Below are 24142 nucleotides of genomic sequence, written 5' to 3'. Positions count from 1 at the left end.
GGGTGTCTACCTAGATTCTACCCCCTCCCTCAAAAAACAAGTTAGCACCACAGCCTCAGCTACAGCATATATCAACAAATTCATAAATACCTGCAAACCCTACTTATCTACCAACAGCTGCCTCACGCTATAAAGAGTCCTGATACTATTGAAGTTGGATTACTGTAACACCCTACTATTAGGTACCTCAGCAAAGAACCTAAACAGACTTCAGGTTCTACAAAATAACGCCCTTAGATCAGCCATGAACATCCCTTGCTATTTCAGCCATCAGACGGGATGCACACTGGCTACCAGTGCGTGACAGAATCACGCTACGCACATTAGTCATCACTCATAAATACCTCGCAAACACAACCCTGAAATACTTATCTGACAAATTCACCAGGCACCATTCCGACAGACCCACGAGATCCCACTACCTCAACTGCCTCAATATCCCTAAATACAAACTAAAAACGGCAGTGCGATCCAGCTTCCCTGTCCTAGCTGCTAAGTACTGGAATTCCCTGCACCCAGATGTCAGAGCCAAACCCTCCTTCTGGACGTTCAGATCCAAAGTAAAAGCCTGGCTCTTCTCCCAGCTCGGGTAACACCACAGCCCAGACTCCACAAACATTCCACCCACACAGTATTCTCTCGACCTGCCACCACCTATCCTGTAACACCGTTTCATCCCTATGTATCATTGTACCATCGACTGTATCTTTTTGCAACCTTTACTTGAACTCTTGACCAATTTGTAACCCAGTCATCAAGCCATGTCCTCTGTTCCTCTTATGTACCTGTAACATTCCAGTGTCATTATGTAACCTTCTCACATGGGCCCATTGATCAATATGTAATAAGCCAGGTCCTCTGTTCTTTGTTCAATGTACGTGTAACTATTCATGTAAGCAGGCGCCCAGATACCTCCAGGTTTGGTGCACTCAACAAATAATAAACTAAACTAAACTAAACTATTTGAACTATTTGCATCTTGTGTTTTCAGCTTTGGCGAAACTTATGAACACAACAATATGTACATGTATCTATCCTCTTACCTAAATGAGTCATAAGCATGTGCTTCATGCCTATCTGCAATAAACTAGTGCATGTTCTTGTAACTTAATGAATGGATGAATATGTACTTCATGTATAATCTGGCTAAGTAGTGACGTCAGTGATGACGTCAATTGATTTTTGAGTTTGCAGTCAGTCAACTTGCTCGATCAATGTCATTTTCATATTGTACAAGTCATTGATTGCGATGTTCTGAATGGTTGTCTGAGTGAATAGCGTTTTTAACACCTGCGATACATCCAAGTTTGTGGTGATAGGCGTAGAAGTGAGGCATATCTGTCGTTTCTCTACCTTCGTGCTGAGGATTGTGTGGGGGGCATGAGAGTTAAATGTTGCCCCATCTACATTTATGTACATCCTCAAGTGTTACCAGGTTATGTGGGTCTTCAGCCACCCCATGAAGTCAAAGGCAGAAGTCACTATGCTGCATTTGTGGTGGTCTCATTGGTCTTGACACATTTCAGAGCTCTTTCTTCTTTCCCTGTCCTCTTCTCGCTTCCACTGTCCCTACCACTCTCACTTTGTATGCTTACTCGAGGGATTTCCAACATGGAGGTTCTGAACATTCTTCATTTTTTTAAAACTTATAAGATTGACCTGGTTAAGCCTAGATGCTGAACTTAGATCAGATTCCTCTGCAGATCTTCTTTTGTATTGGTTGCAGAGCAGCTCAGCCAGTTCAAAATTATTTTAGGATCGGTGACTGCTCTTTCACACCTGCTAACTTTCTCCTCTTTCCTTGCTTACCTCTTCCTTCCCCTTTATACAACACACTGACCTTTATTCTGCAATGTCCAAACGTGAGAACATATGATGACCAAAACCTTTTTTTCTCATTGACCATATGTTACTTTTCACAATAAATGTCCATGTTCTCAGATATCTCAAGATTTTCTAGCAAATCTCTTCTCCTTCCTGATCACTTCATAGATTTCTTGAGGTTCAGGAAGCAACTGTACCCTCATAGTTTTCATTATTCCAGACCTCATAGTGGTACCTGAAACTTGTAGGTGTCTGTTTTTGGCCAAGTATGTTCACTCAAAGAATGATCAATGCAGCCTTCACGTAGGTGCAGAGCATGCCATATCATTACAACTTTTATGATAGCTTTCTTATCACCTTCAGAGACTTGTGCTGATGAGAACATCCTAATCTGGAAAATTGCTACATTTACAAGGTCCATCAGCTATGTATATTTCTCTTTTGTTTCTTATGCAAAATGAAATTTCCACAGGGCAGTGCACCCTAAACTCTGTTTCCTACAAAGATGTTATCAAACTGTTAGTCGGTGGAGGCTGCCCCATTTATCTCCAGAGGACCAGCGGAACCAAAATGATCCATTACAACACAATGTGACGGACTATCCTTCACAGCATTTGCTAATAAGACCAATCCTCCTTTCTTGGGACTACAAATAAAGCTAATTCTGAGGCCATAGCCCTCCTTAATATTTGTCAATGTCACAAATATCTTCTGTTGGCAACAACAAAACTCACAATCTTCACCAAGATCAAGGCAGCACCCTATTAGACAACTGCCTTACTGGGCTCCTCAGCACCTGCAAACCTTGGTTTGTCATAGCTGTTGTCTGACATTTACTTTATCCTTCTGCGCCTCTTCTTCAAATCACTCATGAACACACTGCTACCTCAAGCAAATGCCACTGGCTGCCAACCTGTTGTAGTCGCAGTTACTGTAGAGTGCTTCTGATTCTCATAATACAGTTTTAAAGCCTGATCTTATGCCCATTAAGGCATGACCTGCGCTAACCAAAACCCTAAAAATAATGTTTAATACATGTTTAATTAAAATGTTAATACTTCTGGAATAGCATAGGTTGAAGCAATCCTCATCACATCGTGCGTGTGAAGGCCACACTTATTGCGGTATTCGTATAATAAAACATACACACCAATTACATTTCTTCATACTTTATTTTACAATGTCTCACTAAATATATTTACAAGACATGACTTTTGCCTCAGTGCAATAACTTAGTAATGTTGCATAAATACAAACTGTTAAACTTTTCTGAAAAAATGAAAAGAAAATACTAACTGGTATTGCAGTTAAGTATGTAAAGCAACAGATAGAACTGTCAAGAGTCAAAATGCTAACAGCGTAATTACATTTCAGAAATGATTTCTAGAAACACTCCACACACCAACTTTACATCTCCCGATTCAGACTTATCTGTATCATTTAAAAAAATGACATCATGTAAAGAACTTGGGCTGCACTGTATGACAGTTTTAATTCTAAAGATATAGACTCAGTTCTATACAAATTTATTGTCACTTTGGCAGTTTCTGAAGATCAATGTTATTTCAATATATCAAACATCAATAACAAACTCTGTTTAGCAACGCTAAATGTATGCTTGCTTTGACAGCATGTCTTCACAGTGATATATCAGAAAGATTGGAAAAGGCCCACATAAAATAGTCCCACCTTTTCTTTTTTTTCAGTTTGTATGCAAAAAAAATATAATTACAGAAGATCAGATTGGGAATTACAAAACTATGCATGTCATTAGGAAGTGGATGTATTTTTGGCTATGATGGAAATTGTGAACTGTAGTATTTTTAAATGGTAGTTGAACTTAAAAGCAAAATATTGTACAAAATAATGGCATCAGCAAAAATGGCAACGTGAACAATAAACAACACATATAATTAAAGCAAAGACAAATAAAGAACTTAAATGTTCATCATGGATTTTTGATTCTTGAAGACAGAGAAGGAAAATAAAATGAAATAAATGATTGAAAGCTACAACAAAATTATATACTTTGAAATAATTTTTTGGCACTTTATTGAACCCAATTCTTGTCCAATTACCAAAATATGAATGAAAGGTATACATCTCGTCAACATACCTTGCAAATATAGTTCTTAGGTACTGGCAAACACTGAAATATATGCAAATAAACATTCCCACTGATTTGCACATGCATGCACTATTCAAACACCAACACTGCATTGATGGATCTATGTTCGCAGTCGTGACAACTTGCATCCCTTTCGCAGCTTAGATTTCTTCTGGAGATCGAATGTCCGATTTAAGTTTCACAAATTCTTTAGCGACTTCATCATTGGTCCTTTGGGAGAGTATCCTCAGGATTGTCAAGCCAGTCTCATCCATAAAGACATTTTTCATCAAGGGGTACCAAGACGCACAGCTGCCCTTCTCTGCCATGCTCTGCAGTTGGATGACGGTCATGCCTATTACTCGATCCTCTCTTGCAAAACAGTAATCCTTCACGGAAAGGTGAAGTTCGTAAGACCCCGGGCCATCTTCATTACTCAGAACGCTGTGCGGATTAGAAAACATGAATTCAGTTAAATAACTATACGGTAGTCTCTAAAAAGAATACACGACGTTGCATGAAAGTTTTACATATTTAATTCATATAAACTTTATTCTGTATTATGTCACAAAAACTCAAAGAAATACAGTAAAAACAGGGATAAATACATTGATCTCAATATCAGCAATGAATACAGGTGTGGCTTTTGATAAAAGTACTAAAACACATCCTTCTTCAACTTTTAAATAATTTACATTGGTACAACAACAAAAATGTTGTAGAAGCCCCAATGTTCCATACATCCTTACCTCCAATACCAGCTTGGTTTTACTGTGTCTCCAACGTGCAATTCAGAACATAGCAAGTATCATGCTCAACATTTCTTAATAAGCCTAGAGGGCATACAGTGCAGAAATAGTTACCCTGAATTACTGCAAAGTTTATGCAGTTAGTATAAAGTGTTTTCTATACAGTGCTGTGTGAAGCAGACTTCTCCAAGGAGAATCTTTAAGGTGTTTGCATGTATATCGTAATAGGCAATTGAAAAGAGAGTAAAATGAAGCAAGCTCTCTTCTGCCACTAGGCATAAGGGGCAACACTTTTCAGAAGACTTTCCTTGCCACATTAAAATTGAAATATTAAATATTACTGTATCATTTTGAAATAAAGTAGGATACGCCTGACTTTCAAAAAGAAATATTCAAGAGAGGCAAACTACCCCCAAAATATGTTATATTGTTTAGAGTCAATAAAGAACATTTCACTTAGACATTTCAGTTCCCAATGCTGCTTTCCTTTCTGGATGATCATATATATATATATATATATATATATATATATATATATATATATATATATATATATATATATATATATATATATATATATATACCGTTATTTTATAATGTGTTTGATGCAACTATTCTTTCAGCAACGGGTTCTATTGAAAGTGAGTTCTGCTGCTTCTTTTGAGACATGAGACACTATAGCGCCCAATGCAGAAATTTCCCTACTTATCATAACATTCTTCAAATCATACCAGCACCCACGGTAAGAAACACATAGATATTCAAAGGTGGGCTGGCACCATGCCAAAAGGAATTATGAAATAAATGCTTTACTGAGTATCAATGGGGTATTAAGTTGGCAAAATCTTTATACTGGCAAGATAAGAATGTAGCTGTGGGTAACAGACTTCCATCACAATCAGCAAAAACCATCATCTAAGCATGATTATAACAACTCTGACTTCAAGAGCACTATTTCCACAAAACAGGATCTGTAAAGCAGGTTCCTCAAGCTAACACATTGGGCCTCATTACATGTTTGCCGCTCCGGAAACAACGGTGCCCGTAAGCTTACCTGCACTGTTTTTTCCGGACCGGCAAACTACAAGTCCGCTGGCGAGTGCCGTTTCACCCGCCAGGTCTGACCCTGGCGGGCGGAATGGCACCCGCTGGTAGATTTTGATGGAAGCACTGGCCTGTTGCGCACAGTGCTGGTGCTTCTGTCCTCCCATTCCCATTGAGTCGTACGGGACTCCAATGGGAAAGGGAAGTAACAATTGCCGCCGCCTGACTTACATGGACAGCCGGGGCTGTAATGTCCCGGTTATTCCGGCAAGTCAGGTGGCAGTAATTCATCACGAGTCCGGTGGTAGCCTGCCGGTTTTACCAGCACGGCTACCGCCGGACTCGTAATGTGGCCCATTGTCCTTTTGTTCAAACCTACTTTTGCCCGTAGCAAAGCCTCCAGTCTCAGGACAATGAGAGAAACAGATCCAGATTCTGCTCAATGCGGGAGATGTTAAAGAACAATACGAACAATGACTCACCGTGTACACTCCTCATACTTGATATTTCAGCCACACTGGAGCTAAAAGCAGCCATAGGAGATGAATGCTGGAGGGTCTCAACGCTACTGTGAAAGCTATTGATGAGTTAGTGTTCAGGGAGGGGCAGCCCCCCTAATATGAGGGCGATGTTCATTGGCTTGAAAATTAAAAGCGATGAATTGTGGCCAAGAAGGTGCAGGCATGATGGATGCATGGTCTGCTAGGGCTTTGACGGTGTGGTGGGTGGTGCATGTGGCTAGGAAGCTGTTCCAACCCTATGTGTAAAACTATGCTTCTAAAGTCTTTGCTTTATGAAGAAGGCAAGACTCCTTTGTTTTGCCAAATAAAGGCTTGAACACACCTTGTGAATTCAACCTTTGTTCTCTCTAAAATACACGCTTGTGCTAAGAGAAGAGATGTAATGTGGTTGCACAGTAGGAAAGGGAGGAGTAAACATGCTGTCCCAATGCCACAATTCTGCAAACCTTGGAATGTGCAGAAGGGATTCCATTGGAGGTATCTCCTATGTAATCTGTGCCCAGCTTCAGCAAAAAAAGCCTGCCCGCACCCCAGCTTTTCCCTTTATGGAATAGGAAGATTAATTTGAGATGGATGGGCTCCCAAGTGACAGCCTACCTCACCTTCTTTGGTACCAACTTCAGACAAAGTAGTAGGGTTAAACAGGACTATGTGTAGCTACAGTCATCCCATGTGCTAGTAATTATTATGAGGTTTGTTGTTCTTGATTTTTATATAGCTATCTATATATTATAAGGTAATAGTTAAGGTGGGTCGGACTCCCATAGGAAACAGAAGAAATGAATTGCTAATAACTTTTGGCTCGTGCGATGGATTTGGACAGAATTCCAAAGATAACTAGGTACGCATGCTCCCCACCCCCGTCCCCTGAATGCACGTTTTGGGATGGATTTGTTAAAAAATAAAAAAGTTGTTATTAAGAAAACAAACAAAAAAACGTTGTGGCCGTCTCCTCATTCATTCTCCCATAGACAAAAAAGGTTAATTTCTGCCAGGCCGCACAGCCCAAACCGCTGGACGGATTTGTACCATGTCCGAAACAACTGGGGCAGAAGTATTTTGTGGTTTGGGGTTATTGCGTCCAGTCGTTTTAAAATATTTGATGGAGAAGCGGGTGCACCCTTCTCCAAAATAGAAAGCTATATCCTGGGTAAATTACCAAGAAACTGGGTGTTTATAAATGAACAGCCACTATCTTTTCTGTTTCTCAATGCAAGAGATATCCGTGGGTATAGCTGAGGGTATTGGAAAATGAAAAACAGAAAAAAGGCTTTTGCAGGTCAAAACCAAGCAAATGCCATCAAGCTGGGGCGGGGCAGGGGTTGCAAGAGGACATCAAATGAAATTTGAGATTTGGAGGGGGTGTGGGGACTGAGTTTGCAACGCAACGCTTTTCTATAACCTCGGCTATCGGACAGAATAGCAGCGAATAGCCGACATCTCAAACTGTGTCACAGAAACAGTGAGTGTTGTGGGGGAATGGGAGAGGGCAGGGGAGGTGAAATGGCCATGAGGGGGGGAGGGAGCTCGCACAGAGGAGGGGGGCACTTGGCGAAGGCCCTGGGTGTACAGGGAAGCATTTTCTATTTTTTGTCATTTCTATCAATAACAGCGGGTATATCTGTGCCTCACACCATGTGTAACTTACTATGATTTTCCTTTAGATTTGGTTGCCACTCTAGCTATTACATAATCAAACTTCTAAAAATCTATATGGTATTCTTACCAATACTTTATTCTCCACATAATGTCCTTGCTTAACAAAGTGTTTCTGCAAACATGTGTTCCACAATGAACGCTTCTTCAGGACACATAAACTAAAGTAACAAAACATCTGCTTGTTACATATATTCAAGTTAAGGCTTGCATACAGTCATACGTTACTTTTCAAATTATATTTCATGTTATCAATATACCACTGGATGATCCTTTTGTCCTGTTTGATTTCAAATAAGTATACATGTCAGTTTGTTGCCTGGTTGTCAGGTTCTCATTTGAAATCTTTGTCCATATTGGGTTCCCTTCCCAATGACCATTGAGCCTCACTTGTAGAACTTCTGTGTCAGTCTTGATTGTTGAACATGTGTTCAAAAGATGAACATTCCTACACTTAGATGCTTCATAAGTGGAGCAAGAAGAGAGCAAGAGCGTAAGCAAAGTGAGGGCGAGGAGCCCCTAGGGTATTCCAGGAGGAAGAGCAGAGATTATGACAAGGCTTGTAGAGTTGGATAGAGGAGGATAGATACAGTGGTGCCTTACCGTGGATAGATTTGTGAACCAGAAGAAGACCTTTAAATGTGGCCCTGTTTTGCATACAGTACAAGGAAATAGGTGTGAAGTGAGGGAGTTCAAAGTGAGTCCTGGTAGCAGAGTTAATGATCTAGTCGAGAGGACATAAAGCATAGTTGGGGAGACCAAAGAGGATGCTGGCACAGTAGTCCAGTTTAGAGAAGACAATGTCCATCCGCGTAGACAGATTGTGCAATTCCCAGAGTATTTCATGAAGGCAATCTTCACTGGTTCTCAAAGAAAATCTCAAACTCAATAAACGCCATTCTAAAATCCCTGCATGAAAAAGAAAAGACCGACAACAGAGGTTTGCTTGGTTCGCATTGTCTAAGGATGCCTTTTTGGGCAAGGGAAACACTACCTCTTGCTGGTCCAGGGGTTGCCTGGAGGAATCACGGTGTACAATGCCCTAGTAGCCATCTGCATACCAGCAGACATTGCAATAATTGTAGTGGTGGGCACCAGACTGACTTTATTCACTATGCTTTATTTGAGCTACTGCTTTTACTAGAGTGCTTATTACTCTACCCATAAACTATAGAATTCATAGACGTCCTGTTCGGTTGGAGCAACCATGATCACTATCCAGCCTGGATGATTCAGGATGTGTTGCTGCTTAAGAGTGGAGTAGGATGGTTTCTTGAGATAAAAACTCTCCAGGCAATAATAGTTAGCAATAATAAATAGCAAACCTACCACACGATTTCAATACTGCACTGGTTGTACAGGGACAAGCAACTAGCTTCCCACTCATGATACTCAGCTCATTTTTGATTGTGTCCCAAATATAGCATTTTGCCTCCCAGTCAAACCATCAATGTATTAAAAGTGAATTTCTACCAAATATATTGCCAACTACACAACAAAGCAAATTAAGAAAATAGGCTTTTGCGTAACCTACTGAATTGAGAAGCTATTTCATTATCATGTGGGTTTTGCACTTATGTGGATTCAGTCTCAATAGACACCCTCTTCTTTGATTTTGCTCGTGGAATAAATGTGCCAAACCACAGTCTCACAAAATGTGCAAATCCTATTTTATTTATTTATTTAAATTTGTAATAGTGTGTCAGCTCCCCCAAGGGCCTCAGGGCGCACACGGAACAAACAAGACAAAAAACAAGAACTCAGACTCAAGGCAGCGAGAGTGCCTCTAGATTAAGGGTGCGTTGAACAGGAAGGTTTTCAGCCTTTTTTTTAACTCAGTCGTGTTTTGGATTTTTTGGAATTAAGGTGCAATGGTGTTCCAGATGACAGGGGCCCGAGACATCAAAGCTTGTCCACCCGTACTTAGGCAGGAGGAATGTAGGCTGTACAAGTCTGGTCTGGTCCTGTGACCTAAGGGAGCATGTGGGTAGGTATGGCTTCAGGCGCTCTGTGAGGCAGATAGGCGCCACATGGGTCAGGCATTTGTGGGTTAGGGTCAAGATCTTATGAGACACACGTTGCCTCACGGGCAACCAATGCAGTGCTCTTCTTGTCTCAGAGACGTGATGTTGTCTAGGAATGGCCAGGACTGCTCTTACTGTCCCGTTGTGGGTCACTTGAAGAACAGAGAAATTTGACTGGGCGGTACCGGCGAGAAGGGCTGTTACAATAGTCAATCCGTGAAGCCAGGAGAGACATGTTTTCCTGTGAGAGAAAGGGCTGAATGTGGCTAAGGAGTTTATTGATGAGCCCACCAGATGCGCAAGCCTTAGTGACATGCTGCCTCATGGTATGTTTTGGGACAGAATGTAAGTGGAGAAGTTCACAGACCAAAGAAGATAACCTGAACTGAAGAAAGCTGCTAACAGAGTTGAAGAAAACAATTTCTATATCCAAAGAACAACACTTAAGCAGAATCCAAGCTCATCGGAACACTTCTGCACTTTCTAGATGAGTGTGTAAATTCATCAACACTCCTGAGCCTGCAATCCAAATGCTATTTATTTACTTATTATTCATGTCTTTAGGTATTTACAAACTTTACACAAGTAAAACATTTAACTACATATCAACAATGAACACAAAATGACAATATCTTGGCAATATTGCAATCTACCTAAAAAACTCATTGCACCATTCATACAACTTTATCAAGATTCTTAAAATCTTGCTTCATCTTTATCTTTATCATTAAAATAATTGTAATGAGTATGTGATTCCTCACATCCTCATTAAAATGCTTAGTGCATTCTCAGTGCAAGCCAAATTAAAATATACAGATAAAAGGAGAGATCTTTCAACATGATCGTTAACAGAAATGTTATTGTAGTAGTTGCTTCACTTCTAAAATCTTTACATCAAGTCATAAATGATAAAGTGCGAGGTGCAACGCTTTGATTTCACCATTCAAACAGTATTGCCAAAATGCTTCTTTATACTGTCATAGTGGCCCACATATGTTCCTAAAGGATTCATATAAAGAGATCCCAAGTTCATACACTGGGCCAAAACATGCCTTGCTTTTTCAATTATCGGGGTCATTTTGCATAGGAGTGACAGTCATGACATCGCTATACCTTTTCAATTTGGCAATCTAATCGTAACTCAAAACCCAGCACCAGGCATCAAATCTTTTTTCAAAATTAATCTTTTGTATATGATATCCGCTGTCCCAATCAGGTCTCCAGTCAATTGATTGAAGAGCGGAGGCAATAGGTTAAAAGTAAAAGTAGGAATCTCCATTATTAGCAGTTTGACCCTGCATTTTCAACAGTGGGCATCTACGCCCAGATTTAGATTTTATGTATAGCAGACATTGCCTTTTCAAAGCAAGAGCTGGAAGAGCAATAATCTGTTTTGAATTAATTGCAATAATATTTAGAATGTTTTCATTACTATTTGTGGGTTTTGGACCTTCCTCGACATCTAGGTCAAATTCTAGTGCCGCAAGTTTTTCTCTATATGATTGTATCGGACTTACTGGATCCTTCCCAGTGGAATTGACTTTAGTGACGTTCGGGTTGGTACAATCCAAAGGTTCTAAAAATGAGAAATCAAACGTTTCGAGGGCTCGTCTCGGGGACATGTTATGTAGCATTGCTAACAAGTCAGAATGATTCAAAAGCTTTTCTTAAATCCCTCTGATGAAGACACTTGATGGTAAACGAAAAAGGAGTCTTTGCAAATTTGCAAGCCTGGGAATCGTGCTGAGGCACGGGCCCTGCACACCAATCAGATGGTAATTTGACATTATCTTCCCTGTGCAGCAGTTAGGGGGAACCTGCTTTAGAAAGCAAAGATACTGCTATTGTTATCGTCCTCCAGAGAATCAGTACCATTGTTCTGGTCATGCTCCATCACGTCTATGTTTGATTTGACTAGTCTACTTGTCAAGGTACCTGAGAGTTGGGTTTGCTCTCTATTTCGGCCATTTGCTCTTTTCAGGGCTTTTTTTTAGAAGCCTTGGGTATATTCCTCTGATTGCTAGTCAGACGTCCTGTTTCTTGAGTATTAACTGGCTGTTCATTTCCACAGCAAGCTTGCTGCCTCTTTAGCTGCCTCTTTTGCTTATGGGTTAAATGAACCCCAGATGGACAATATGATTCATTCCCGCTACCATTTTCCTGGTCAGCAATCATGATGGGTTGCGAGGCAATTACTACGTTGTCAGCAAGACTCCGCAAATGCTAGCAACTCATCCAAGTCCCCTTCTTCTAAGCCATTTTCTTTATTCGGTATATCAACAGCTATTAATATTTCCAAAATGTTCCCGCTCACTCTTAAAAGGATCTTCATAGCAAACTGATATGCACTAAGGGTTGTTTTGAAGACATACACCAGCAATCTGATTTTTATTTAAGTTCATGCTGCTACACAATGACCTAACTTGCCTGTAGATCGGAACAAAATCTCATTCTTAAGTCTAAGAGTGTACACGTGATTTTTAGTTCCTTGCTTTAGCTAACACGGTTACACTGTCATCTGTATGTAGGAAATATACACATGCTTTCAAATAATCTAACTTGGTATTCATTGTGCCGCCAATACCATGCATTCAGGGACTAATAAAACACTGAAATGGCATTTATTAAAAAATTCTAAGTGTTTAAAAATATTATTTATTATTAGTCCCGCAGTGAGGCGGGGTGGTGCCTCACAGCCAATCAGAAGGCTTAGAATGGGGGCTTCACCACATGGTAAAACCCCTGCTCCAAGCCTCTTCGGAAGTAGGAGGCCTCCATCTTCCCTGCTGGGAATCAGGCAAGTGGACACTGAGCCCCCTTTTCCCTCCTTTCCTCACCTCCAATCTCCTCCCCTCTTACCTTGCACTCCTCTGTCCCTCGCCGGTGCCGGGAACACTCTGTCTGTCTGCCATAGAAACGGAGAAGGGAATACGTATAGTTTCCTTCTCCCTAATCCATGGTGGCCATTTTGTATCATATTTTTTTTTTCAAGTTCAGAAACAGTAAACATGCCATTTCTAAACTTGAAAAAAACACTATTAGTGTCTCAGTAAAACAATATCGGGATATTAATCGCAATAAACGCCTCTGTGCCAGGGCTTTACCGGGACAGGCAATTCCCAGGGCAAACATTAAGGCCCACACTTCACTCGAGCTTCTAACTTGACCAGGGCATTACCCAGACCTTCCAGGATTTTGCAGCATGAAGCTGCAAATTTTGCAGGTTGAAATGGCAAATTTTGCGGCACAAACCTTTATTTATTGTGGCATTTTTGCGGGACATTTTATATTATCTGGAGGGTGTTAGATTGCCACATTGTAGGAAAGAGGCAGAATGCAAGGCTAAAAGAGAGTCAGGGTGTCATTATTATGTATCTTTTGTTTTAATTTAATAGGAAGAATCCCAGATTTTTCTGGGTTGGCAGACAGTTTTTCAATTTTACCGCAAGTAGATTTGCATTTCAGCCAAACAACCCAAAATGTACCTTTCACCAGCAACCCACCCCCTCCCCTAGTTAACTGCTTGGTCGCTGCCGCTTCCCCTCCAACCCAGCTGTGTCAGATCAGTCCTTCTAACGCAGGACGGAACCGACGTCACATAGTCCCTTTTTAGTTTTTTGTTTGTTTTTGTTTTCAGTCCCCCACCTCCAATTTTGAGAAAGCGGGGGCCACCCCTGCAACTCCCAAGGCTGTAATACTGAACATAAGGAGCGGGTAACGCCCCCATAACCCCCACTCCACATGTTCGGTATTTATAAAAATCGAACGAATGGTACTGGCGAAATAGGTCAAATTGTACCATTCGATCGATTTTTGGCGGTCAAAATGGGTAGTACCTTGAATAGAAGCGCTCTCCCGGCAGTGATCTGCAAGCTCCCAGCACGTCCACTGTAAAATACGACCCAAAAAACGCATTTCTATCCTGTTTGAGGAACAGAAATGCAAGCAACATACCAGTGATTCATATACCTTACAAAAACGCATGACCGGGTCAAGAAAGACCCCGGGGGTCATAAAGCGGTTGCCGGTCCAGAAACAACGGTACCGGTAAACTTGCCGCTACTGTTTTTTCCAGACCGGCAAACTACGAGTTCTGTGAGCAGGTGCCTTTCGGCCTGCCAGGTCTGACATGGCGGGCGAAATGGCACCCGCTCGCAGACCTTGACGGATAGACCAGCACTGTTGCACACAGTGCCGGTGCATCCGTCCTCCCCATTCCCATTGAGTCCAATGGAACTCTATGGGAATGGGGATTTTCTTTTTTCCAGCATCTGGCCGGAGGGACTGCCAGAAAGAAATAACACTGGTGCCAGCCGTGCCGTTTTTACTGGCACGGCTACCCCTAGACTTGTAATGAGGCCCCCTATCATGCAGTGGCACCCCCAGCTCCCAGCATAGGGTTGCCTACAATTTCTGCACATTTAAAAGTGCATCTTGTGTGGAAATTTAGGATGCACTTTTAAATTGGCAGAAACGCCCCCTGATTTACTCAGAGGTGAAAAAGGCGATCTGAATGGGCGCGCGTATAAAATCCACAAGGGCCACCTGAATGGGCACATTTTAATCAAATGTGCCCATTCAAGTGTCCCTTGTGGATTGGGCTGCTCTTTTTTTGGGCGCAAGTGATGAGATGTGTTTGCACATTTCATTTCTTGCATTGATACATTTTGAGAATCTGGAACCCTGAGATGTTTTTTTTGTAGTTTTTGCAGGGCTTTTTTTTGCAAAAAACCGTCCGTTTTTACGGCATTTTGCACAAAACGGCCGTTTTTGCAGCACTTTGCGGGATCGCAAAATCGCTATAAACTGGAGTGTCTGATTACCTGATCCGCTAAAGCCCCCGCCCAGCTGGGTTTATTGCCTAATAAACACATGGGCAGTTTTCCAATGTATCAAATGTAAATCCCAAATGATGCACATTACTTCACAATTATAGCACTTTATTATGATGCAAATGGTACCAGAAAACTGTAAACAAATATCATGTATATTATCTTACATTGCTTAAGTCTTGAAGTATAATCTATAAGCTTTGATGTTCCAATGATACTTCATACACATGACTTGATTTATATGCATTTTTGTTGAACTATGTTCTCTCGCATACTTACAAGTGGAACGTTTCATTGAATTTTGGTGACCAGGTGTTGCTCTTTGTCTTGGTTCCAAATTTTCTTTTCTTGTCACTCAGGTTCGGGCCCAGCACGTGCACCTCCACAAATGGTCGGAACATAGCAGTGGTTTGCCAGCTCAAATCATTAATTGCCACAACTGTTGTGAACGAATAAGATTAGAAATCCCATTAAAATGCAAATTCATAGCCACGTTAATCCAATGTTGCGTGCAATGTTGTGAAATGTTATCTATACCTTGTCAATTATTCACTACATCTTGTGGTTACCATGGAAACTCCACACAAGAAGCATCAGGGGATTTATGTGAAGGAGATGAAATCTAACGAAAGTTAACAATTATTCTATGACACTATGTCATAAGCTCAAATTGGATTCTTCTCCAAGTTTTATTCTTTGACTTGACACCATGTTTGACAGTGAGTTGTAAATACTTACTTTCAATGTATGGTTCATCAGCATTCCTGAAAAGGCACTGCTTTTGTCACTTTACAGATTGAATGGTGTCTATATGCCCAATAAAAGTTATTTTTCATTCCTTTTATTCTGACTTTTAATTTAGTGTAATGTTATAAATGACCTTTATATAGGCAGGCTCTTAAGAGGTTCACTTAAGCAATTTATTTGGATGTTTGTAATGTGGAGGTCTTCAGCATGCTCCAATTGTCTCTCATGTTTTGTTTCCCTTCCACCTTGCAAACGGGAAGTGGAATTAACGGCAAAGGCCTGTACGGATATGTTTTAGATGCATGATTTGGAGGGAAGGTACAGCACCATGCATAGCATGAGAGATCTGAGAAAGTGAATTACAAAAGTACATTTTTCCCACTCAAATAATAACTTTCTCCCAATTGAACTGTTTATCCTGTTGTTTGAAAATGACTGCATAACAGAATTCAAGACCTGTAAAAGCTACATGCTGTATCGGGCTTCATAGCAGCTTTCTCCGAATGTATCTCACTTTACTGAGCTTCTCAGTGAATGGCTCCATGGTCTGGTCGCGTCTGCTTTATTGCCTCTGTAATTGGGCATGGATTGCTGAACATGTTCACTGGTCTTTCCTTGGATGTCAGGGGATCAAGCAGGAGGGAGGGAGACCAGGACACCACTTGCTGAATTTTTTAAAAGGTTTTGGAAACTGAAAGTGGTCCTCAATGCCATTATGGGTGGCAAAGGGTATTCATGTCATTGACCAATTTGTGATTTCTAGAAATAAAGAGTGTCAAGGATTTCAATGAACTTCAAAGCACATTTTATCTGCCACAGAGGGCATATTTCTTTGGGCAATTTCAACCTTCTGGTATTTAATTCAAAACAGATTTTTGCTCAAAATGTGATAGATTGTACCCCTTTCCTACAGGATCCTTAATTTTTCAATCTTGGGTATTTACAAATGAAGCTAAGAAAGCAAATCGGAGAAATTCAGAAATTATCACGAGAATGGCTACCGATGTGCAGGCAGGGGTATGAAATAGTGTTAGCTGCAAATCTCGAGCATACTCAATACTACATATAGCTTTTAGAAATTGGACACTACCCCAAGCACACAGCAAGGTACTATCTTAAGACATTAACTATATCCCAAACTGTTAAAAGAAGGTTGGAAATTGGCAGCATATGGTTTGGTTATGTCCAGAACTAGAGAATGTCTGGAGAGCAGTATTTAAAGGTATGCGAGAGGCGTGTGGTATGGACTTGCTCCCAGAACTAGCTGGCATGCTCGGCCAACATTATGGCATGGGGACTGTAAGGGAAGTTTATTAACTTGGAACATTTGTAGATAGGCCTCTAATAGCTTGTTGTCAGAACTCTGCTAGAGCTTCAACCATGGAAGAATGGCAGAAGGAGGTTTAGAAACATCTGATCATGGATATTACACATCATATCTGAAATTATAGGGGGCACATCTATTTTAGACACTTAGACAGGACTGAAGTAATGTATTATGTCATACAACAACAGCATGTAGAGTTTGTTCAATGGATTACATTTATTGAGAGGACTACTTTCTGTCCTTGAACATGGTAATGATATAAAACTGCTGATGATTATTTTAGCTATTTTTATCTTTTGCACTGTTATGAAACGATACCAAATGCACTTATTTTTACAGTAGCTACTGATTGATGGTTTTAAATGTTATCAATGTGCAGGCTTAGTATCTAATAGTAAGATGCAAAGTCTGCTTGATAAGAATTTTGCAAGCCAATTCTGCTTGATGCGGCTCTCTGAATCTACCATATTTTGGCTTTGCCATATGCAGTAGTGTCTTGAAGCACCCAGACGCAACCCAGTAAGCACTATATCCTTCACTGAAACCAACATGGAAGCACTCTATAGTCACAGAAGCCGTACTACCTCCCAATTTCAGCGTGTTCACAATGCGGCATGTAACAGCCACTGCATGTTCCATGAGTCGTGATACAATCCTACGATTTAAAAGTAAACAATTCTGGATGTAAACTATGTGTAGAACGGGGAAGGACTTTGAAGCCGGCTGGTGACATTGGCACTCCATCTTAGATTTTGTCTTTATTAAGTGAGGTTTACTTGCACAGCAAAGCTCAGGTGAAATTTGGGCCTGGAAAGGTATTGGCTGTCTCTTTTGAACTATCAATGGGACTGCACTAGAGTTGTGTACTATGCACCTTACTTTGCACCAAGAGCATGTAAACACATATGCTCTTAGTAATAATTGAAAGGGGGTAGCAAAGACGTTCCCCCTATGGGTGATTATTGCTTACTTATCCACCTATATGTATGAAGCTGTGTCAATGGCTTGAACTCGTTGGGCATTACAAAAATTAGTCTACGCTTCTACAGAGTGAGGATTACGTGTGAACTGTACAAAAGGAAATGTAATCCATTTAGGTAAGAGACCATATTGCATGGAAAAGATCGACTCTAACAGAGTGGAAATAGTGGCTTGTGCACACTAGGGATGCCTTGGCATTAGATTTTCTCAGAACTGATTATGGGCAAACCAAATAAGAAAGCAGTTCTACAAAATGGCTCCAACCAATGGGCGGATTCTTATATGTGCTACTCAAATAAAGGGGCAGCCAGCTCCTAGATGTCATGTTGAAAGTGTCCCCTGCGAATCAATGAGAAAATTGCCATCTATGCAGCTTCAATTCAGGAGTACCGGAGCAAAGGTTTCGCAGATCCAGACTTCAGAGAATTAATTTGTTTCTCCAATGCATTCTGGGGTTCCCTCATCAACTTTCACCTATATCAGGGGTCTACAACACACTGCTCTCCAGATGTTCTGGACTACACCACCCATGGGTCCCCAATAATGGCAATGCTGGCTAGGGATGATGGGAATTGTAGTCCAAAACATCTGGAGAGCCAGAGGTTTCAGGCCCCTGACCAATGTCTTACACTTGATGCTGGGCCTCCCTTTTCTCACAGACTGCATTGCTAATGAAACAGTGGAGATATGGGTCGTTTTTAAAACCGTGAAGACATCATGAAGCAAGACACAGACGACAGACTTAAAGTTCAAAATAAAATATCTTATTACATCAAATGTCAGGATGGTAGAAGACCTAACTTGCCCTATGCTAAGGTCGGATTTCCCTACCTGAATAAAAGTCTGAGTCAAAGAGTTCAACTTAAAAGTCTGTCTGTGTCCAAAACCTATACTTGCCCTCACAACTAAAGCTAAACAATGTGTAGGGATGTCAATAATAAAATACATAGTGTTCAATCTTAAGTTCTGAGATTCTTCCAGCTCCCAGCTCTCTGCCAGCTCCTCTTCTCCCACTGTATGAACGTTCCACAAAAATCTTAAAATGACCTTTCTCAAGTTCAAGGCAAAACAGTTTAAAACAATCCTTGGGGTTCTCTTCCCCAAGTTCCAAGCAAACTTCAAAAACAAAAGGTCTTGAGGCTCCATTTTCAAGACCACACGTGAGTTCCTCATGTCTCAGGATTCTGCAAGACTTTAAATTCAACACCACAATGTCCTTGGTTTTCAGCATTCAGGGCTCACTGATCTAGGTGCAGTTGTCAGAACACACGGTCCAAACATCACAGGTCGCGCAACCAGGATCCCTGCTGATTTATACTCCTCTTGATTCTCTTGGTCAGCTCATGGTTCTGCCATCACGTGTCACACACCTCTTGCCAGTCTTTGGCCTTGCCACACTGCATTCACTCTTGAAAGGTCACTTTGAGGCTTTTTGTTCAATCCCACCTTTGTAGGGCACTCTGTTCCACTTACGCCCTTTTCTGTAATTCGCTTTCACATGAACACTTGGGCAATCCTCTGCTAATTGCTTTGCCCATAAAGTTTTATTCCATTCAGTGTTTACTATGCTTAACTTCAAGGTTTCAGTCAATTTGATGTGCAATATGCATTCACGTTGTTTAATGTTAAGTTCCCATTCAGTGCGGTATTCAATATGCTTTCGTTTTGCTTAATTAAGTTTCCATGTAGTTTGGTATTCAATATGCATTTGTTTTACTTAATTTTAAGTTTCCATTCAGTTCCGTGTTCAATATGCATTTGTTTTACTTCATTTTGAAGGATCGATACTTATTTGTGGTCTGCTAGGAGCGCCTTGGTATTCGAGTGCCCTCACCGATATTCACAGGCTTGCTGAGTCTCCGCATGGCGTCTCCAAAGGCTTCCTTTCTGCTTCTGAAGCTGGGAAGTCCACCGAATCGAGCCCCGCTCACTTGCGGTGTGTTTCCTTCTGCACACCAGCAACTTGAATGCTTCCACATGGACGCGGACCGCGTCCTTTTCTTCTTTGGACTTTCACGCAGATCCTGCTGCCTGCTCTCTGTCATGGAGGCTCTGAGCCCTGCGGCAAGGAAACGGCCCACTTGTTTTGGGTCCTGCAAGCCCAGTGGGATATCTGCCAGCGTCCTGGCTCCTTCTCCCGTCCCGCCATCGCTGCCTAATCTTCACAAGTGTCCCTGCTAGTCTCTTTGAGACCGGCCTCCCTGTTGCTCCATGTTCTGCCCACTGGTCTCTCTTTATATACCTGCATCTCCATGACAGGCTACAGTTGTGGAACCCAAATGAGACTTGCCTGACCATAATTAAAGGGACATACCTCACCCTCACAGCACTTTACAAGCATCTTCTTCGTCCCAGTACTAGAGTGGCGAAATGGGGTAGTGTTCATTACTCTTAGTCGCCTCTTCCTCGTCCCAGTACTGCCAAGTGTCACGTGTGGGGAAATGAGGCAAACAGCTTTATAGTATCTCATAAAGGTTGGGGCAGGGTTAGGTTGGTCCTCAACAGGAAAAGGGGAATACCATGCCTCTCCTGTGGGGACCCCACTCCCAATCCCCAAGGATCCTCCACCCAGGTGATCCTCCCTCGCTTCTCCACCCCCAGGGTCGGGATCCAAGAGCGATGGCCTTGACTTGGACACCTGAGCAGAGGATCCACAGGAGTAGGAATGAGAATACCGTCAGATTTTGCACAAAACATAGATGCCACACTTGCATAGGTCGTTTTCCTAGACATTCTGAATGGAGATGTGGCAGTAAAGATTCCCTCGGTTACACATGTGAAATCCACAAGTCCTTCAGAGTAATCGCTGGTTTAGTTCCCCTGACTCCATTCCTGCAAATGTCGACTTGATAATAAAAGCGCAGCTGCCATTTATGTATAAGATAGCAAGAGACAAGAATATTTGCAGAAAATTACTGAACGAGTGTAGCACCTCCAGCTAGCCGCTTTATTCAGCTGAATGAGGTACTGATGAACATCTAGTATAATAAAAATGGGCTGTTCTTACTTGTGGCCAATTTGTGTTGCTTCCACTATCTGTTTGTATGAGGAGCTGGGCAGAAAAGAAAAGGTACGCTAAGGCCTTGCCTGTGCACGTGGTCTCTTATCTATGAAGACATGAATTCACGATATATTTTTTAGCCACAGGGCAATCAGAGTTGAGAAAAAACAATCTTGCTCCTACCTAAATGGAACTGTCTTACTCTGTGAAGACTTGCAATGTTCTATTTGCCTCTGATTTCTGACTTAACAACCTGTTGGGCTGTAGAATAATGTTGTGAAAAAGCCCTAGTGTTGCAAGCAAGGACACTGAAGCAGAACTCTGCTCTGAGGAAATGTTGAGAAGGTCGGAAGTTAAAAGATTGCAGTTTGAATACGTGTGGGGCCCTAGTGGGACTGTAACCCTCATAATTAGATACTGCTTATTGTTAGTTAATACAGGCTCTTAGTTACGGACGCTCTTTGACTGATGTAATTGAATGTCTAGTGCCCATTTGTAAACGACTTAGATCTATGGCCTCAATATGCCTTAAAATACAATGGCCCTCATTACGACCCTGGCGGAAAGGGGTTTACGCCGGCGTAAACCATGGCGCCCCTTTCCGCCAGAGTACGAGTTCCCGTAGCGCCATGGTGATTTTTACGCCTGCTTTTTGCAGGCAGCGAAATCCATAGCGCTACGGGACTTGTTGTTAATTACGCCACCGTAATTTACGGTGGCGTAATTAACGCCTTCCCCACTCCCATTATACCCTATGGGGCAAAAATGGGAATGGGGAAGGGTAAATGGGGATTGGGGACTTACTGCCCCGCCAAGGTCGGGATGGGGCGGTAAGTCCGCCAACCACCATGGCGGAGTTGGCAGCTTAGCGCCATGGACCATGGTGCAAATTGCACCATGGTTCTCCGCCAGGGTCGTAATGAGGGCCAATGTGCAGTCCCACTGTTAGACTTGATCTGAGGCAGTCGAAATGATTACTGGTGCATGTGTCATTTTATAAGACCCTTTCTGTGTTTTCATTGGATTTCAAAAATATTTAAATTGCTTCGATGAGGTGTCTGCTACGTCGGAATACGGCTGGTTTTGACTTTACTTTTTAACTTGAGGTCCTATCTGCACGATTAAACCACGCCCTGGTTTCCTGGGAGTTTGCCTTGTGCACACATTCCCCTAGATTTGCTCAAAGCAAACTATTGTTTGTTCCTGAGGAGAAGGATTATCATCAGAGATGAAGGAAGTGTTCATTATTGCATTGAATCTGTGCCACTTACTTTTCACTGTGATTTTATGCTCGCCAGTTCCAGGGTGCGTGATCAGGTCTACTTGAACTGATATTTCTCCAACCGGGTTATTAGTGGATTGGCCTGCAATGCAAAGGGAACACGAATGAACATGATAACCACAAACGAGTTGCTATTTACCAATACCTGAGAGGAAAATTATATATTTTTAATAAAAACGGCTAGATACTTCTATTTTGTTAATGCATAATGAATGATCAGGTACACAGCAGTGTTCTTCAGAATTCTCACTAGCAGCTTTTTACAGCACAGCTACAAAATGTTTCACTTGTTTTGCATATGGGCATGTGATGATCTGATCATTTGTGATTTTCTGCTGAGCTGTGCTAGAAATTGCCTAAGAAAGACGTATCTTTTCGAAACTTTGCTGTGCATATTTGCTTAAACAAAAGTAATCTGATGCAAAAAGCGGAAGCTTCCCCAGAGAATTGCATCTTGTGCCGTCGCCTGCATTTGCAGTCCTGGTTCTTCAGTAGTAGGAAGAAGAGATGGAGGTGGAGAGAAGCAGGGAGTCCGCTGCTTGTAGATGCTCAAATTGCAGGTAATGCTCAGCTTCCTAGTCTGAGTGAGAGACCACTCTTTACTAGGAAGAGGTAGTTAGTCAAAGGCATTTGTTCATTTCGGCAGATGCTAGTCCTTTGTATCACTAGCACTTTTAGCAGGGTGTGGGGATGATATGAGCTCAACCAGTACTATGAAGTGTTGATTCTTCCTTGTACTGGGTATGTGTACAGATCCCAAATTCAAACTCCCAATTGTGATGTCTTGAGGCTACTAAGGCTTATGGTACCAAATGTCAACAGTTGACTACCATGGCAAGATGAACTCAGATGGCAAGCGGGTAAGCTCTGAGAGAGAATGGGACAGTCGGAGTGCCAGACCTGCATGGCCATGATGCGTGCTCGTCTGGTCATTTTCCAATCTATGGCAAATACTGTTTTATTACATCAAGTCTCAAAGAGAATAATTGGTTGCAATACCCTAACATCCCAATATTATTCTAAACACTAAGGGTTGCTCACCACTACTTGTGATTTCAATGGATGCAACCAATACTCGACAAGTATGGTATAGTTCACTTGGATATCTAGCAGGAACACAAACTATTTGTTGTACCTGGGGAATAGTAGTGCCTTAATAATTGTATGAAGTCAAGTGCAAACTTAACACCCAGAAACGAACGCAAGACATAAAACCCATGTTAGTACTTCAATCCACCTGCATAAATCTATTTCTGCAAAACCCTATTTTCGATTTTCATGTTATGCTTAACGCGCCTGAAGTGGAGAATCTGTATATAAAATGATTTTCATGTAGACAGGTACAGGCAACCAATTTGGATCAGAACAGAAACAGATTAAGCTCTTGATTTACTGTCCTTTACCCCTTCTAGAAATCTATAAATGATGTGCTGAGGCAATTGGGGCAAATACTAAAGAGTCAAACAAGGGGCAAGAAACACTGCCTGACTCTGGGTGGTGTGACAAGACCAGTACTTTAGCGAGCGAGAGCTACGATGAAGCCCAGAGCCAGAGCCCATGAGGTCAGGAGCTCCTGGTAGGGCCCCAATTCATGTCCTGCCCTCTGCCTGTGCCAGTATGTTTCTTGGAAGTTCACCTCTGTCTCAAGTCATTTTTCCGATACCAGATATTTGCCCATATTTTTCTGTTTCTTACAGACACATTTCATTAAAGGCAGACACAAAGTAGAAGCATCTCAGCACGAAGCTTAATTCAGTGCCCTACACAGTGCAAATGCGACAGAAATGTTATTGTTACCCGGTCGCTGCAGTGATCCAGTGCACAGATCCCCATGAAAAGAAAAGGAAAGCAGAACACCTATGCGGTCCTGTGGTATTGACGAGTCCTCGGGCAGGTGAGAGAGGACCAAAAGGGGAAGCCTCATTCTGATGCAGCCAGCAGAAGGCCTGAACGATGCTACCGTGATGGGCAAGCCCAAAAGAAAGACTTAGACAATCCTAGACCACCAGGGACCAAAGAGGGGGCATTTCCATGTTATACGCACCAC

The 24142-nt window shown here is 41.8% G+C and overlaps 1 protein-coding gene across 1 annotated transcript in view; it reads right to left on the bottom strand.

The window, feature by feature from the left end:
• Window positions 1–2986: 2986 nt before the first annotated feature.
• UNC13C (unc-13 homolog C) overlaps window positions 2987–24142 on the bottom strand; it is a 1404640-nt gene continuing 1383484 nt past the window's right edge. Inside the window, exons 31-33 of the mRNA XM_069624856.1 lie at window positions 22085–22177; window positions 15037–15196; window positions 2987–4375 (exon numbers count right to left, since the gene is read on the bottom strand). Coding sequence (XP_069480957.1) covers window positions 4093–4375; window positions 15037–15196; window positions 22085–22177 — 536 coding nt within the window. The 3' untranslated portion in view covers window positions 2987–4092. The remainder of the gene's footprint in view (window positions 4376–15036; window positions 15197–22084; window positions 22178–24142) is intronic.

Source organism: Ambystoma mexicanum, chromosome 11, assembly GCF_040938575.1.
Source record: "Ambystoma mexicanum isolate Mex_15411 chromosome 11, UKY_AmexF1_1, whole genome shotgun sequence".
In the NCBI taxonomy this organism is placed as follows: domain Eukaryota; kingdom Metazoa; phylum Chordata; class Amphibia; order Caudata; family Ambystomatidae; genus Ambystoma; species Ambystoma mexicanum.
This window is presented reverse-complemented; position numbering and strand designations above follow the sequence as displayed.